Here is a 20,326-nt window from a genome sequence, read left to right as displayed (position 1 = left end):
ACACTATATCGTCAGCTTACATGAGGATACAAATTTGACTGTCCCCGATAGCGATGCCACATCTTCGGAAGTTGATTTCCTTAACGAGAACATTGGCAAAAAAATGCAAAAAGCGTCGGTGACAATGTGCAACATTGTTTCACACCAGTGACACAATAAAACCAGTCCGTTTTCGAAGTGTTAAACAGGACACAAGATAGAGAATTTGCGTAAACATTCTTTACTGAAATATAAAACTTCTCATATATTTTGTTACGTGGTAGTTTGTATAAGAGCATGTCCCTGTGAATGTTACCAAAACAGCGTCGCAAGTCGACGTACGTTGAAAATTCATTTTTGTTGTTCCATATAACACTATTAGGCTTGTAAACATGATCTTCACAAGATGTATTGATCCGGAATCCATTTTGCTCGTCCGCAAGGATATATTCATTTTCGAGGTATTTTGATAGTCGTTTGTTCAAAAACGCTGTGTACAGCTTACTGATGCGGATAATAAGCTAATCCCTCTATAATACATTGGGATACAGGCAAGTAGGGGACATATAGTTCTCAATCCTGACTCAAGCCAATGAGGGAGTATTGAGAAGGTTACTCAAAATGACTATAAGTGTTAAGGACCGCAGATTTTTTCTATCATACGCCAGTGTGTGGATATTTGTTGGTGTTAATACATCTAGATTGTGTTGACCATCAAAGGCACCGTTTCCAGGATTCCTCGAAGTATTGGTTAAACGTTTACCAGTGGTAAACTATCGGATTTGTACAAATATGAACGACAGGAAATGCCTCAAGAACTAACTTGAAACTAACTAACTTGAAGATGGTTATTATTATTATTATTATTATGAAATATAGAGGAAACGACGTTATATTATATGATATCCTCCAGTATGCCTGGTGTGATTTTGACGTCCGTATAAACAGCGATCTCTTTTGAATAAGCTCGGCTAAATTTGGTTCCCAACTTTGTTTTAGATTGTGTTAACATTGTTATTCAGACGACATTTTGTATCTAAGGAGCATTTTATAGCGCCTATAATGTGTTCATATGTTCATAATGTGTTAAATTTAGCTTGGAACATTTGAATGCAAATAGATTATAATATATTTGAAGCCTTCATACACTGAGATTTTTCTCATCGTAATGTTTCATCTTTTAGTAAAATGTATAAGACAAAACAATGAGGTAAACCATAATATTTTTTCACAAGAAAAAGCAAAACTAAAATTACCGTTTAAGTTATATTTCAAAATACTTCTATATTTATAAAGATGCAAAGTGCATGTCGTTTTTAAAATAACCAAATATTGTTACATAATTGGACTAGCTGCCAATTACTGATAAGCCCAACCCACTGTAGTAAAGGTGTATCGCCCACTAGCCAATAGCAGTCTCTCTGCTCAGAATACACTTGACCATTCATACATGTATGCACTCTGCTTGTAGCATCCATGCTGTTAAGAACTAATAAAATGTTGTCTTCTAACTGGAGTTAGTTGTTTACCTAAACCAGCTAACATACAAAACATGGTGTCAGAAGAAAAGTGACAATGACGTATAATTCGGATTAACGAAGTTCACTACATTCTGTGGACAATTGTCTTTGTGTTTTATGCCATTTTAAGAAGATGGATTCACAAAACAATCCTAGAATGGATTGGGAGTCAAAGGACTTGCCAAGTGCTTTTAGAAAGTTCAAGGAGCACGCAAACTTTATGTTTGGAGGACCTCTAAACAAAAAGTCTGAGGAAGCCCAGTGCAATTACTTAATGCTATGGGTTGGAGAAAAAGGAAGACAAATTTACTCCACATGGAACTTAAGTGACGATGACAACAAGACACTTAAGAATTACTATGACGGATTTGAGAGCTACTGTGCCCCGAAGTCAAATCACATCTTCAGCCGTTACAAGTTTAAGTCACGCGCACAGGAAGATGGAGAACCATTCGAGTCGTTCGTCACGCAGCTGAAAATTCTTATAAAGGACTGTGGTTACCCAGTCGGGATTCAAGACGAGATGATCCGAGATCACATTGTGTTTGGGATTAAATCAAACAAAATCCGTGAAAAGCTAATCAATGAAGGATCAGAGCTCACACTGACAAAGTGTATAGACCTAGCTCGCACCCATGAGCTCAGCCAGTCCCAAGTGAAGGATATCACTGCAAATGGACAATTTGTAAATGCAGTCGGGAGTCGGAAACCAGGCAGGACCAAGCCGCCACAGAGGGAGACGTTCCACAGACAGCCTGAAGCCCAGAACTCCAAATATGGACATAGTGAAGCCCGGAGTTCCAAATATGGACAAAGTGCAAGGACTAACATTCAAATATGTGACAATTGTGGTAACAAACACCAAAGGAAAGACTACTGCCCTGCCAAGGGAAAAGTGTGTCTTTACTGCAATAGACTGAACCACTTCGCAAAAATGTGTCGCAAGAAGGACAATGACAGCAAGAAGGTCAATGAGGTAAACAATTTTGATATAAGATCTGATCTCGATTGTTACTCTCAGAATGATTTCTTTGTAAATAGCATTGAACATGACTCATTGTCAAACCAAGCATTTGCCAAAGTAAAAGTAGGCACATCCATAATAGACATGAAAATTGACACAGGTGCGCAAGTTAATGTCCTCCCAAAGTCACTGTACTTGAAACTAAGCTTAAAGGGTCCATTACGACAAGCTCAGAAACGCCTCACTGCTTATGATGGCAAACCACTATGCGTGGAAGGTTACATAACCATACCTTGTAAGTACAATGGTCAAACTTACAATGAAGAGTTTTACATAGTTAAATCAGGTTCAAGCCCCATATTAGGCTTACAGACATGTTTGAGAATGAATCTGATTAATCTTGTACTTGCAATGAATTCTAGTACCCCAAGCAAAGATAATGTAAATCACACACCTCTCACAAAGGATAAAGTCCTCTCGAAATACGCAGACGTTTTCGAAGGTATTGGTCAGTTGCCAGGTGAATGTGAAATTCACTTGCATGAAAACGTCTTACCTGTAGTTCACCCACCTCGCAAAGTCCCTGTCGCAATTAAAGACAAACTCAAGGTAGAACTTGATCGCATGGAACATCTAAATGTCACTTGCAAAGTCACTGAACCTACAGACTGGGTAAACAGTTTGGTCACTGTAGAAAAAGCAAACGGTTCTTTAAGGATATGCTTAGATCCAAAAGACCTCAATGACGCAATCAAAAGACCACACTATCCAAACAAGACGCTTGATGACATATTGCCAGAGTTGTCAAATGCAACCATTTTCTCAAAGCTTGATGCTCGCAGTGGTTATTGGTCAATTAAGCTCACAGAAAAGGCTTCATACCTGACAACATTCAACAGCCCCTTTGGCAGGTATCGTTTCTTGCGGTTACCATTTGGCCTGAATAACGCAAATGATTTGTTCCAAGAAAAAATGGACCATTGTCTTGAAATTTGCCAGGTGTTAGGACAATTGTTGACGATATTGTCGTTTTTGGTAAGGATCATGCAGATCACGACCGCAATTTTGACATGCTCATGACGAGATGTCGTGAAATGGGTATAAAACTTAATGCAGATAAGACCGATATAGGCAAAAGCAAAATCCCCTTCTTTGGTCACATTCTCAGCTCTGAGGGACTAAAAATGGATCCTGCAAAAGTCAAGGCCATACAGGACATGCCACCACCAAATTCAAAATCAGAACTACAAACTGTTTTGGGAATGGTCACATACCTTCAAAGGTTTGCACCCAAACTCTCTGAAATCACACTGCCCTTAAGGCAACTACTTTCTAAGGATGTAGAATTTGTATGGGATATGCCCCAACAGGAAGCATTTCAGAAAGTCAAAAATGTCATAACTCAGAGTCCAGGTCCTGTATTAGCTTACTTTGACCCCAAAAAGGAAATAACTCTACAGGTTGATGCTTCCAAATATGGCCTTGCTGCAGTTCTCATGCAAGATGAGAAACCAGTCAGTTTTGCTTCGAAATCTCTCACTAAAACAGAGGTTAACTATGCTCAGATAACGAAAGAGCTATATGCCATTTTCTTTGGTTGCAAAAGGTTTCACCAGTACGTATATGGTAAACGAATCAAATGTCAGAGCGATCATAAACCACTGTTGGCAATTTGGAAAAAAGGCTTGCATTGTGCACCCCCACGTTTGCAACGTTTGCTGTTACAGTTGCAGAAATACGATGTAGAATTGATATTTGTCCCAGGTAAACAAATTCCTCTAGCAGACACGCTGTCTCGCAAATATTTACCTGACACATACCCAGAAATTGCAGAAGGTTTAGACGTGCATGTACACGCTGTCATGTCAAATTTACCTGTAAGTGATCAGAAAATGGAGCTGATAAGGACTGCCACAGAGTCAGATTCTCAAATGCAATTACTTGCAAAGGTTATTCTTGAAGGATGGTCAAATGACAGACCACAATGCCCCAGCACGCTTCTTGAATTTTGGAACTTTAGGGATGAATTGTCAGTAGTTGATGGCATTATACTGAAAGGAAACAAAATCCTTATTCCCAAGGAAATCAGACCCTTAATGTTGGAAAAGATTCATGAAGGTCACTTTGGTGTAGAGAAATGCACACAACGCGCACGCGAGGTTCTGTTTTGGCCAAATATGTCTTCAGAGATAAAATCACTAGTGCTAAATTGCCCAATTTGCCTAGAACACAGGTGTTCAAATCAAAAGGAACCCCTGCAACCTAGCAAAGTGCCCGATAGACCATGGCAAATCTGTGCCACAGATCTGTTCCACTGGAACAATTCTGATTATGTCTTGCTGGTAGATGCATACAGCAGATATTTTGAGGTTAGCATGCTCCCAAACTCAAGGTCAGTCACAGTGATTGATAAATTGAAAGGTTACTTCAGCCGTCACGGCATCCCAGAAGTTTTACGATCTGATAATGGACCATGCTATGACTCTTTAGAGTTCAACAAATTTGCAGAACAGTACGATTTCGAACACATAACATCTTCCCCAGGTCACTCCTCGGGTAATGGACTTGCTGAAATTACCGTCAAGACAATTAAGTCTCTGTTCACAAAAACAAAACAGGCAGGAAATGACCCATACCTAGCACTGTTAGAGTATCGCAATGTCCCATTACAATGTGGTCAATCCCCTGCACAGCTCTTAATGAGCAGACAGTTAAGGTCAACACTGCCATTAGTAGACAAACAGCTTAAGCCACGAGTACATGATATGCAGACTGTTAAAGACAAAATGCATATTTCCAAACAAAAGTCAAAGTTTTATCATGACCAGTCTGCTAAGCCACTCAGATCTCTTGAAATAGGTGAAAGTGTAAGGGTAAGGCAAGGAAAACGTTGGTTACCTGCTGTAGTAGAAAAAAGGGTTAACAATAGGTCATATGTTGTCAAAACAGTGAACGAAGGATTATGCAGAAGAAACAGGCAACATCTTTTAAAAACTAATGAGAAACCTTTTCCCACCAATGGTCAATCTTATCAGTCAAATCCATCCACCTCTGATCTAAATCCTAGCCCAATACCTTGTCCTGCTACAGAAAAGTCATCTTCTCTAGGTAATACAGTACAGCCACAAGTATCAGAGGAAACATTTAATTCCCCTTCAGTTGAAATACCTGTCAACTCACAAGCACAGACCATTTCAGATAGCCATTGTCAGACATCTGATGATAGGGTTTATTATACAACGAGATCGGGTCGGAATGTCAAAATGCCTCAGAAACTTTCATTGTAAATACATGCTGTATTGACTATGTAAATAATGTTTTCAGGAACTACTTTTTCATGTTTATATGTTTAATTCTTGTTAGATTTTAGATATAATAGAGAGTGTTCTTACATTAGCAGAAAACCACAAGACATGTAATATAAACTATGCAGTCATAAAATGGATAAGTCAAGCTGTGCATTTATTGACATAGGAACTTAGCAAATTTCTACAAGCTGTGAACTCCAGTACTGACTGTGAGAACCCTACTTCAAAGAAAGAGAGATGTTACATAATTGGACTAGCTGCCAATTACTGATAAGCCCAACCCACTGTAGTAAAGGTGTATCGCCCACTAGCCAATAGCAGTCTCTCTGCTCAGAATACACTTGACCATTCATACATGTATGCACTCTGCTTGTAGCATCCATGCTGTTAAGAACTAATAAAATGTTGTCTTCTAACTGGAGTTAGTTGTTTACCTAAACCAGCTAACATACAAACAGTACAGCCACAAGTATCAGAGGAAACATTTAATTCCCCTTCAGTTGAAATACCTGTCAACTCACAAGCACAGACCATTTCAGATAGCCATTGTCAGACATCTGATGATAGGGTTTATTATACAACGAGATCGGGTCGGAATGTCAAAATGCCTCAGAAACTTTCATTGTAAATACATGCTGTATTGACTATGTAAATAATGTTTTCAGGAACTACTTTTTCATGTTTATATGTTTAATTCTTGTTAGATTTTAGATATAATAGAAAGTGTTCTTACATTAGCAGAAAACCACAAGACATGTAATATAAACTATGCAGTCATAAAATGGATAAGTAACATCAAATGAACTTTTATTAGAAAATGGAAAAATAAATTTGGAATGTAATGAAGCATAATAAATGTTCTTGCAGAAAACACTTTCATACTTATCACTTAGTCTAGTGCATTTTAATGAAATTGTGTATTGATTTATACCCCCATCTCCAGGATGTTTACACAGGGCACGTGTCCAGTCGACCATTTTACTGATTTCTTCAGCAGAATATGCATACCGCTGTATCGGATACGATTGTTGATTAGTCAGTTCTGTTATCTCGACTCCGCCTTCCGTCTGGTGATCGGCATTTTCACAGCTCAGCTGATTTTAATCATTTGTTACTCAAATGCTTCGCATGGTTTGTAATTTGAAGACATATAATGATACTATGTCATGGCTGGCAGTATTTTAATGTCTTTGTTAGTTCATTATTGATTCTGATCGTTTCTGATCGAATAAATTTTGAGAAGTCAAATTCATATGATTAATTAAAAATGCACTACCTCTTCTTAACACGTTGTCACAGAGAGCACTGCAATGCTGACTATGAAAAAAAACACCAACAACAAAAAACATGACTGTACCAACAACCAGTCAAAAAGTCTTGCCCTAGAACAGAACATTACACAAACATTCAAAGAATTGGTTGATTCCAGGGCTCTTTTGCGAAGTCACATAAAACGTTCATTTAACTACGTCGCAGAGCAATAACAGAACAATGGAGGGGAAGGTGTGTGTTTTCATATCTCATATTGAAATAATATGTCGTCAATAATATAATGAAATAAATGAATAAAAGTTCTGTGTGTTACAAGGCAGTATTATTACGTTACTTTAATGCAGAGTTTGCCTTGATGTATTTTCAGGCAACATGCAGAAACACTCCCAACGCAGGGAGTGTAGTGAGTGTCAAGTATGGCTCAAAAACATTTTTTGTATATTAATTTATGTGACATACCTAACTGTCTTTTTGTAGTGCTGATGCCATGTTTCTATGCAAGTTAATGTATCTATGTATTAACCTTTTTATTGTAAATACATTTAAGATAGTGTTCACTTGCTAATCAAAGCTATTGCATTGACAAAATACAATATATGATAAACAGATAATACTGACGAGTGTAACGAAACCGGGCGCATATGTCCTCCATCCGTCTTAAATCATAATGGCATGTATTTTCTGTTACTTTTTCATAATAAATAACTGCACTGACTTAGTAAGTTGTGTTTACATGAAAAAGTTAGAAAATGGCATTATAGAGAATGATTCTGGAAAGAGATCAATCAGAAGTGATCGAAAAGCTTTAACGTCAAAAGCCAGAACACAAGAAGAGACCACACAAAAAGGTGGAGAAAATTAACTAAAGACTATGTATGCATCGTTACCAAAGCAAGATTAATGTTGTTTGAATCTTATACAGACTAAACGCGTTATATCTATATCTTGCATGAATAGGGTTTTTTTTGTCAAATTCTGTTCGTAACTATCCTTTTCTTCATACGCCATATCTATTGTTTTTAACATTTTTACATAATTCTAAAATCTATTGCTTTGCACATTATCTTATATAAATATTTGTTTTTATAGAAACTGCCAAATGAAAAAAAAAAAAAATGAAGAGAAATAAAGACAAAATACGGACACATGGATTTACTATAAACCTTCTTAGCAAGCATTCTGTTGTAAGAATTCACCATTAAATAAGTGAGATTGTGCACTTAGTCTGATCATTTTAAAATATGCTTTCCAATAATGATGATGTATGATTCCAGCGAAAAAAAAGTTTTGAAAAACTAGGAGTTGAATATCTGTGATAACTAATAAAATTTATTTCAGCATTAATGTACGTGATAGGTATTAAAGTCCTTTTACTTAATCAATCTACTATTATCTTTATTTGTTTTGTCATATAACGAAATTATGTTAATGTGTTGAGATTTCTATTTCTAGTTCAACCAAAATAATTATCTTCGATATTTCAAGAAACTTTCATTTTCAAAGTTGAGACTATAATTTTGAAACTTGATATGATCATAAAACACTCCAGAATGATGATATCAGCAGTATCATGACAAGTCATCTTATGTTAACAAATGCCTACCACTAGCCACCGCATAGGAACATTTTCGAAAAATTGGAGCCCTGGTGTAAAAAAGTAGGACTGGACATGTTTTGATGTTTAAAAAGTATTTATTGGGAAAGATAAAACAGAATACCTTTTATACAGGAATGTTAGAATGTCAGTAATTTGGTTAACAATTGTAAGCAGTTTACATTCCCGCAAATACTCATTTTGCTTACTTCAGAAACGTTCACGAAAAGTTATGTCTTCCAAACATTCGATTATCTGTTTTTGAATGAGATTGAGATCGACTCCTACTCTTATTTGAAATTGGTTGATATCATAGACAAAATAGTGGCTTACATATTTAAAGGGAAAAGTTGCTTTTGATCTGCATTCAAATGCTACCGTGGATTGTGATTAATCATGTTTTGTTCTCAAATATAGGTCGACAAAAAACGTAAAATAAAAGTAAACGACATTTGACCCACGTGGTCCATCATTAATCTTTAAGACGAAAATCTAACAAATATTAGATAAGATAAATAAGATCGCAGTGACTGATAATGTCATTGTTTGAATACTGTGACAGAAGGTTTTGATGTTCGGAAATAAAGTCTGCCATTGAGAACTGTATGTATGGCCTGTATATTATTTATGAGATGGAGCATCCTTGAATATTTTTCCTACCGTTTATGTAAAACCTACATCATATGTCGCATATTTTTCAAAATTTACTTCAGGGGTAAAGTTCTAAATATCACAATATTTGCTCTTTTTTAATATGTTTTAGATGTCGCAGTTGTCTATCGCATATGTCACATCAGTGTGCCCTTTTGTTTAAACCTAAATGTTGTTTATTTTTTAACGCCCTGTTATTCCCTTCGATGTGTGTTTAAGGTAGTTGGAACATATGATAAAGGTATTCCATTTACGGCTGATGATTGTTACATTTGAAGTAAGTTGCGATATATATGCCACAAAATGCTACAAGCGAGTAGCAAAACTTTACTTTCTTTACTGGAACGAACATTTGTTTCTATTTGAAAATTGATGTACTCAAGATACATCCCGGACAAGGCTCTGTCGGTATAAACGGACGCAAACACGACACGTTTATTCATCAATTTTGAACGTTCCGTGTTTTAAAAAAGTGTATACAAAAGTGTATACTAGAGTATTGCATAGTTAAGAAACTGCCCGAATAAGCTTTATTCCAGATTAATTCGTTCAACAGTACTCTGACAATTAACAACTGACCTTAACCTTTGAGTTACATAGTTTAGGATACTGTGTGAGACACGCCTCCTGGTCATAGTGAGCTTCCATGCATGTTCAACTTAAGTCTTGACAAGCCGAACGGACACACGAAGCACTGATGAACTTACGCAAGCACGCATCTATACGGGACCACCATTGTGACAAGGTGTCATGTCTAGAAAGTTAAAAAATAAAAAATAATTCTCCATCAGAATCAAAACGCGTGTGGACACTTTATCGGAACATTGGTTCTAAAAGAATACAAAACTCACACATAATAATCAAATAACAACTTGGATAATATAACATATCACATAAAAAACGTAAGCAATAATAATGTATTATTAAACAATGACTATTGGTCGAAAAAATAAATGACCGGTTGGTGAAAATTTTCAATGTCTCCCAAAGGTCGCAACGATGTTACCCAAAGGTCGGATTTGTCCAAAGTTATCAATGTTGTGTTGTTTGACGTTGTGTCTGCAGACTATAAAATATTACAAACTAATAAAATCTGTATAATTAAGACATAAAGGCAACATATTATGATATATCCAATGAGCTTCATAGAATAATACCATGGCGACGCACTCATAATACATTGAATGCAAAATATTCGTTCAATAAGGCTGTTAATAAGCATGAAACTGTAAAATGAATGTTATCGTTAAACATGTATTAGCATTGCATGATCCTTCTCTGACATTGCCTTTACCGTTATGTGTACGCTTATGAAAGATTATTGTACATCATAACATAGTTTTTGATTTGCATCACTAATCTTATTATTCGCATAGTTTAAAAAGTCCAATGATAATTGCAAACGTTGTTTTTTGGAAAAAATGATTATTGTTTATAAAAAGACATAGCTCAGAATTTAGTAGTACTGGTTATTGCATTCTTTCGTGGAATATAAATGGACTTAGTAGAAAAACTTTGCGATTCTGAATTTTTAACATCTTAAGAGGATATGATATAGTAATTCTACAGAGATATGGCTATAAGACAAACACACGCGTTGTGTGACAATATTTATAATACAAACATTCATAGCTTAGATGACTCATTTACTGAAAAAAATCACAATTGGTACAGGTAGAAATACGGTAAATAATTCAATACGGTTAAAATATTTAAAGTAATGATAAAACGTTTAATGATAGAAATCATAATGGTTATAATAATAATAATAAATACGAATAATGAAAATAATTCAATTTGCCTTATAAAGGCGGATGAATATGAGACCCAAACGAAAATGCTTTCGGACGTGACAAAATCATAAAAATGATAGGATTTCATGTCGGCAGATCGGCCAATGATGACAAAGCATTGATATTTGATGACAGTCGAAGCTCCTTGGCTCGGTATCGCATGGTTCGATATTCCGTTGGCTCGAACGAGATTTAAAGTATTTGAATTTACAATATGTTCGTATAAAATTCGATCGGCTAGCTTGATGTTTGATATATCTCAACGCTCGATGTCATTTTGCTGTCCTTAGTAAGAATTTCACATTTCGATTTGTTTGCTTTTCTCAGAGTCATTTTTGCTGGTTCAGGTATGAATTTCACACCTTGATTTGTTTGCTTGTTCTTCATTAAGCCGAGTAGCATATCGATTAGATTTGCTTGATTGGTATCATATTTTTTATCAGATTTAAATGGTTTAACAGTTTGAGCAAACATGCTTTCACTTTAATTTTGGTCTTTAATTGGCACGAATACAGACGTAAAAAGTATGTCAAGTAGGTTTATTACCATTAACATAAAAATGTCCTTGCTTTTATACATAATACAATATAAATGACGGTGAACAAGTCATTTATATACAAACACAAAAATAACTATTCATAATAAACTATATTATCAAATATTTAATATATCGGTACAACGTAATCTATTCGTACGTATTCCTACTAACTTTGGGTGAAGCTTGTTTGTTTACTCTTTTCCTATGAATGCCATTTAATGCTGAATAAATGTTATGTAAAAATAGGGAACACAAGATAATTGAAATAGAAGATCAATACCCAGAAGTTATTCACACGAGTTTCGGGTCGGGGATCAATTGTCACTTAAAGAAGGCTTGAGATAGGACTTGGGACACTACAATGATATTAAATAACACATAATTGATTTGTAGCGTTCATTAAATGAATGCCTCATTGAAATAGTTTATGTTTAAATCAAATGTATAAGACCTACATTAACGGAAACCATATCAATTTTCAGAATCAAAAACAAAAACGTGTGTAGTAATGACATTAATATCGATTAAGTATTTTATTTTGAATTATGTTTATATTTATAAAGATACCAAATGTCTAAGTATCTAAAATATAACATCAAATTCACTTTAGCAATTGAAATAAATCATACTAATGACTTGAATTCCTCCCCAATCGTAAACGCAAATGCATTTGTAGCATGTGGTTGAGTATTGATTTATCGGATAAGACCATTAAGCCCCGTGTGTGTTTACAGAGGCCACGCGTCCAGTACATTTTTCAATAGAGGGTGCTTATCCCTGTAGCGGATTCGGATCGTTGATTGGTCGGTCTTGTTATTTCGACTCCGCCTACCGTCTTGTGATGGGTATTTTCACAGGCGGTCTATTTTAAGTCAGCTTGGTTAAAGCTTTATTACTCAAATCTCTTGCATTGTCTATATTTAAAGAAGTTAAAATGACACAAATTGATGGCTGGCTTCGTTAAAAAACTAATGGAAAGTTTGCATTTGTTCAAGAGTGACTTGATCTCTTTGTTCATTAATAATTGACTCTGATTGTTTTCTGAACGAAAGAGTTTGGAAGTCTAATTCAATTAATTAATTGAAAAACGCACTGCAAGGTATATGATTAAAACAAACAACATACAATCCGTCTTTTATTCCATTTTTACATGTTTATCTGTTGCTGTTTTATCACAAATGGTGTACCTCCAATCCATATGTATCAGTTGCCTTCATAAACGGCAATTATGCCTCTGTTTTCTTATTTCATTTTATTTATTTCTGTAATATTCAAGGTTCCTGTGTTAAATAACTTTCATATCAACCATCCTTCAAGCTGATTTGTGTGAAACGTGGTTGATGTTTTTCATTTTCTTTCCATTTGAGTAATTTCTAAAAAACCTGTTGTTGACACAAAAATCATTTAAAACGCGATCTAATGTAAATATATTAAGTTTTGATTGCTTGAGTGTGTGTGTGTCTGTGTGTGTGTGCGTTTGTGCGTTCGTCCGTGCGTGTGTGTGTGTGTGTGCGAGCGTGCGTGCGTGCTTGTTCTTGTGTGCGTGCGTACGTGCATGCGTGCGTGTTCTATATTTCTGTTTTATATTTGTGTAATGTGAGGATGACCTGTTATGCTTAAGTCAAAACTCTGTTTTGTTCATAACGGTACCAACAGCCAAAACATCTAGCTCTAGGACAGAAAATCACACAAACTTTCAAAATGATTGACAGGCTCGTTTTATTTGTTGGTTTAAGATGGTGATACAAGTATTTCATAAACAAAACACAATATAGAATAAACTTGCGATTTTAACAAAACCGATCGTATAGTTCCTATGCATTCCTTTTATGTCGATTTCACTTTTCAAAACTTAACATCGGCAACAAAGTACAATTGATGTTAATTGAATCTTATACAGTCTGTGTTTATTACATCTTTATTTTGCATGTACTTTTGTTATAATCTGTTCGTCATAACCTTGTTCTTCTTTTGCCATGGTTGTTTTCAAACTCTATTGTTTTAATAGCTGTAAATAATTTAAAATATATTGATTTGCATATTAAATTAACCTGATATTTGTTTTCAGGGAAACGTACACATGAACGAAATTATAAATTGAAGAAAAAAGAAGACAAACTGCGGATAACTGGAATTACTGTAAACAGTCACACATTATATAAGGTTGTAAAAATTGAATATGTGATACGTGCATTTGGTCTGATCGTTTTAAAGTATGTTTCGAGTAAAGATGATGAATGGTTCGAGCTTAACAAATACCAGGTTCAGTGTTTAGAAACAAAACTAGAAGTTGAACTTCTGAAAGTGAAAAGTATCAAAGGTCACTGTAATGTTTTTAAAATATCAGTGTTTACAGGATCAATACGTTTTGATAATTGACAATGCAATTTTCTGATATCCATCGATTATGAATGAACAGTTCCCAGGTTCACAGGCTTTTCATTAGCACAATTCTTGACTTACTCGTACTACTGTTCTTGTTTATTTAATGCGTCGATTGCAATGTTATTTGTTTAAGACAGATCGTATTTCAGATATTCAAGATATGTGCACAACAACCTTATCTCAGAATTAAAATACGTAATAAGATTTATAACTATTTGTTCAATTAATCCATCTTCTTTTAAATTTATTGTTAATGTTGTCTTAAAACAACTTCATTTTAATGCGATTTACATTTCTCGTTTAACCAAAAAATATATTGGTTTAGTCTTCGATATTTCTATAAATGCTCATTTTGTGAAAACTAAGTTTATAATCTTGATACTTGTAAGATTATTAAACATTCCAAGGTAATCAGCAATATCATCACAAACCCTATTATTTTATTTTAATGTCCACCGCAGACCACCGCAAAGAAAAACTTTTGAAAAATTGGAGATCAGGTGAATGGGCATTGAAAAACATAATAGTGTTCATACAAAAAAGCTAGAATTTTGATTAAAGCAATATAAATGCGCGCAAAAAATATTTTTACGATCTTAGAACGCTCGCTAAAAGGTATGTTACAATGCGTTCTGGATAAGTATTTAAAACAAAAACAAAAACTCTTATTTAATTTCAAACTGGTTAAGATAATATACATCGTGTATAAAATAACTGGCTAACATATATCTGGTGAAAGGTTGCATTTGATATTCATTTACATGCTACCATGAAATGTAAATAATTATTTTTTGTTTACAAATATATGTCGACAGAAGGTAAAACAAAAGCAAAAAATATTCCACGTAACCCCCGAACCATTGCTCTTTTAGACGTAAATTTAACAAATTTGAGAAAAAAGATAAACAAGATCGCACTGTCTGATCATATCTCTGTTTGATAAACGTGACAGACGTTTTTGATGTTTGAGCATAAAGTCAACAAATGGAGGACTGTATAGGTGTATGTCGTTTATTTATTGTATGTGATATATCACCCTGAAATGTTTCATCTACCGCATATGTCACAATGTTTTAGAAATTGCGCCTGTTTTTTCACATAAAGCACACCATGGTGCCTTTCGTTTGGACCTAATCTTTGTAAAAATGTCCACGTCGGTTTATGCCCTTCGTTGTATATCGACTCTTTCAAGACAATTAAAACATTTGATAAAGGTATGACAAAAGCTGCCGATGTTTGTAATATTTGGAATTAGTTGCGATAAATACGACAGGTTGACATTTATTGGAGCTACATATGAGTAGCAAAACTCTATTTTCTTTACTGGAATGTACATTTGTTTCTATCTTAAAAATGATGACGTCAAGACAGCCGGTACTTGGTTCTGATCGGATATACATAACAAGTAAAACAAGTAGATAAACCAGCGACAAGCCTACTCATTAATTTTGAACTTTCCTTTTTTGAAAATCTTATATTGCATGGTAAATAATTATACAGCCCGGATAAGGTTCAGTGTAGATAAAATATTCCGACGATCCGTTAACAAATAACCACTGATATTTGAGGTACTAAGAAGGCAAACAAAGATCAATACCACATGTATGTGAATAAAAACTAAATCAGTCGAATCCAAATCGTGACGTCACAAAATCATTGTTGAACAAAACTAAATCAACCATTCAGAAACAACATTATTTAATGAACTCCCATTCATAATATATTACAAAAAATGAATAAAACCATGCAAAGATATCGCCGAGACTTTATCGTGAAAATCTAGAGCTATTATTTATACTCTTCAATACTTTACAATCCTCAAATCACTTTTAATTCCTTGGGCTAAGACGAGGTACTCGGTGTAATTGTGTCAAAGCAGTTCTCTAATGGAATTCAACATAATAGTATAGTTTAAATACAGCAGCGCGGTTAGCTAAATTTCTTAATGCTGGCTCGAATTCTGCCGGATGGGAGTTTCTGCGATGACCGTGAAATATTTTTTTATAAAAATATACCTAGAAAAGACAGAAAATGCACACTGTGCCATCTAAACGATATAGAAGACGAGTTCCATTTTGTTTTTGCTTACCCAATGTATAATGAAATCCGACAGACCTATATTCCTAGATATTATGTTAGAAATCCAAGTATGATAAAATCTATATCATAACTAAATTCTGGAAAAAAACTATGTTAATAAAATTAGCGATTTTTTGTATTAAGGCTTTTAAGATAAGAGACATAAATACATGATATCTTAAATGACATTCTCACATTATATTGCTGTTAAATATGTTAGTTTTGTGTATACCATATGTATTGTTAGTATAGTTACCAAAATATCCATAGGCTTTACTTATTTATTTATTACATGCATGCTACTTTTTCATTCTGTGTTTATAATGATGATTTATTAATTTAAATAAACATTGCGTTCTGTTCTGTTTTGTTCTATATGTTTATGTAAGTTATGATTATCCAAGCCATTCAAGTAATTTCAAATCTTAAGTGCGCTTTAAAGAACAGCAAGATATTTGGTATACCATCCCAATAATTTATTTATACTATATTAATATTTATAAATAATAGCATCATAACTGTTGATTAACGTTTAATGAACAGAACTACTATGGCACTTTTTTCTGGCTATCAGTGTAAAAAACTATAAAAATGAATATATAAATAGTTCATCCTGACTACCAACCCCATATGTTTGTAACCATAAACGATACTTTATTATTAGGTCATAACAGATTGGCACCATTTTTTTTTTGTAACGAATCTCAGGACAATTATCTAATAGAAATGTGTTACGCTTTATTGTCAAAATTGTAAAAAAAGTAACAAAATGAAAGGTGACGGGACCCGGGTTCGAACTCTATGTGCTACTTCATTAAATTTCAATGCATTATACGCATTATACATATCGATGCCAAGTTTATGTCATTTTTCGACAATTTTATTTTTTTTTTCGCTATTTTTTCATCTGTGATACAGTCCCTTTAAACACATCATGCCTATTAGTCGAAAGAAACCTTAACATTTTTTTTTCAAATAATAACTGGGATAACATAACATATTAGATAAAAAGACGTACGCAATAGTATCTTATTATAAAACACGCCATGATTATTAGTCGAAAGAAGATATGACCTTCCGGTGAAAACTTTCAATGTCTCCCAAAGGTCGCAACGATGTTACCCATAGGTTGTATTTTTCAAAATACTTTTGACATTATTTACAAGCATTTTTTTAGTATTTCCTTAATATTGCTCTACATCTGTTGATGAAAATGTCATGCCAACGGGGTTCGATTGTATAGATAATTGAACACGTCTTATTTGGTACGCGGCAAAGAAAATAATTTGAAGTTCCATGTAATCCATTCAATTGGTATATAATTTCAAAACAAAACGTAAAGAACACATAGCTTAGCTCACATAAGGTCTCCTCCCTAGTATGTACCTAAAATGTCTACAATTAGTTTGTACAGGTGACTATGTGTTAAACTCATGACTAGTATGGTCCCTGTTATGTGCTTTTAGAACAAGGTCGACAACAAGCAGGCTGTGGTCTTCAAAGGTTCACCTCAAGCTTAATATGCTCATAACATGTGCCTAATGGGTGGACTACTAGCTGGAGGAGGTTACTATATTTCCAGCCTTCTGCCCAGGTTATTTGTGTCCCTAATATGTGCCAACAAAGGCCCCGGGTTATGGCCTAAGTACATGCACTTCATGTCTAGTATTTCCCTTCTATGTGTACACTAGGACGACAACCAATAGGCGGCGGTCACCATACGTTCAGATTAGGCTTAGTATAAGCTATGATCCAAGGTCATTCCGGCAGCCACTATGCATTCAGTTTAGGACTAGTGAGTCTCATTTATGCATATGCTAGGGCGTCAGGCATAACGAGGATGACACTGTGTGATCAGTTCAACCTAGTACCTAGTAATAACTATATTTATTTTCAACAATCTGTTTATTTCAAGCCTAGTTTACCCCTATACTGTGTCTTCTAGCGCGGTAACAAGTAGGCGGATATCATTCTTTGTTCAGTTCAGGACGCATATGTCCTTATTGAATGCCTACCTGGACGACAACCAGTAGGCGGCTGTCATTAATTAATATGTGATCAAATCAGGTCTGGTTTGTCTTTATTTGTACCGAACAGGGAGACAACTAGTAGGGTGATTCACTAGATGTGCACATGAGGGCACAACCGGTACAAGCAGGCCAATATATGTTTACTCAGGCCCAGTATGTTTTTTTAATGGAAAAATACGAAATAACTGCTAACTTTAAATTAATTGTTAACTATGTGCTACTTCAATAATTAAGTTTCAATGCATTGTACACATCGATGCCAAGTTTATGTCATTTTTCGACGGTTTTATTTTTTTTTTCGCTATTTTTTTAATCTGTGTGACAGTCCCTTTAAACACATCATGCCTATTAGTCGAAAGAAACCTAACATAAATATAAAAATAATAACTGGGATATGACTATGACTATTAGTCGAAAGAAGATATGACCTTCTGATGAAAATTTTCAATGTCTCCCAATGGTCGCAACGATGTTTCCCAAAGGTCGGATTATTCCAATGCTTTGGAAACTATTTATTAGCATTTATTAGTATTTCCATACTGTTGCTCTTCATCTATATATGAAAATGTATTGTGGGGGTATTACGTTTAGCATACATGCATTATGTTCATTTCTACCTACAATGGCCATTATGTCTTAGAGCATAACAAACAAATGATCTCCTAAACTAAACACTTGAGTTTCTATATTGACTTTGACTTCGACTTAATATTATATTATCAAAATTATCAAATATCACGATCTAATAAAATCTTTATATTTAAGACCTAAAGGCAACAAACTTAAGTGTATCCACTGAGCTTGATATAATAATACCATGGAGACGACACGCGAAATATACGTTTAACAACCTAACAGTCAAATAAGCGCGATAACGCTGACAAGTTTCAATTAACTATTTTGATTGATAATATTTCAGTTAAAAATGTTATGATTATATGTTTTATCTTATCATTCAATGTCCCGATTTGCAAGGTTTTCAAAATGCAAAGCCTGTTAATAGGAATGAATGATGATGAAGCCGTAACTGTTTAAGGAAGGTTATCTTTAAATACTTTTATTGCATAATCCTTCTCTTACATTGTCCTTACCGTTATGTGTACGCTTATGCAAGATTACTTTACGTCATAACTTAGTCATTGGTTTTCATAGAACTTCTTATTCGCACAGTGTAATTTATTTGGCAATAAAAATACAAAAAGATCGTTATAGTGGATATATCTCCATTTATTTTAAGGATAGTGTTAAAGGTAATATTACGATTATTGAAAGGCATACACATGGTAAAACTAAACAGGAAATCGAAATATATAGCACTGATTATATACTTGCATTAAATTGCGATTAAAACGGCCGCATGTCGGATGAAATTGGCTTCTTAAGTTTTGACAATAATATAGACAACGAGCAATTCGAAGAAATGTTGACGAATGTTCCTAACATAATAAGTAAAGATAAATGTTTAGACAACCAGGGAAAAAGTTACTAGTAAGGATAGCAAAATAAGCGACTTTACTTTCCATAAGACTTACGGAAATAACCCGGTAGATTATTGTATCATTAACTATCGATATTTCTCTCTTTTGAGCAACTTTGAAATACTTCCTTCCACACATTTCTATGACCACTCGGCAATAACAATATGTTTATACGGTATTTGTTTACAAACAGGAATTCAATTACTTGATCAATTGGACATCCCCAGTATACACATTGCGTGGGATAACGATAAACGTAATTCATTCTTAAATTTACTACAGTCGCACAGTAACGATTGACCGCATTTAATAATAATAATTATAATAATAATAATAATAATAATAATAATAATTATAATAATAATAATAATAATAATAATAATAATAATAATAATAATAATAATAATAATAATAATAATAACATAGAATGAGGGTGTAGAATTGCTAACATGGCAATAACAAAAACAAAACAGTCTGGAAAAAAATGAAACCTCAGTACAAGAAAAGTATACCCATCTCAGAAGGCTTATCTATAGATGAGTTGTATAAGCATTTTAAACAACTGTTGGTGCTGCGAATAATGAAAACGAATTCAATGTGCCTTTTAAGGCCTATGAGTCGCTAGATGGGATAATCTTGGAATCAGAATTTAAGAATGTTATATCTTCTATAGCGAAAGTGCTCCGGCATGTTAATGCCGTTTTTTTTTAAGAATTCATTTGAAATGAGTTCAGC

The 20,326-nt window shown here is 34.3% G+C and overlaps 1 protein-coding gene across 2 annotated transcripts in view; it reads left to right on the top strand.

Annotated features, from left to right (window-relative positions):
• LOC128244671 (ezrin-like) overlaps positions 1-16,386 on the top strand; it is a 230,160-nt gene extending 213,774 nt beyond the window's left edge. For both annotated transcript variants that reach the window (XM_052962702.1, XM_052962701.1), the window contains one exon: positions 13,688-16,386. In XM_052962702.1, the coding sequence (XP_052818662.1) occupies positions 13,688-13,703 (16 nt within the window). In that variant the 3' untranslated portion in view covers positions 13,704-16,386. The remainder of the gene's footprint in view (positions 1-13,687) is intronic.
• Positions 16,387-20,326: the final 3,940 nt, after the last annotated feature.

This window comes from Mya arenaria, chromosome 8, assembly GCF_026914265.1.
Source record: "Mya arenaria isolate MELC-2E11 chromosome 8, ASM2691426v1".
Lineage (NCBI taxonomy): Eukaryota > Metazoa > Mollusca > Bivalvia > Myida > Myidae > Mya > Mya arenaria.
Note: the sequence above shows the minus strand (reverse complement) of the source record. Positions and strands in the feature narration are given on the sequence as shown.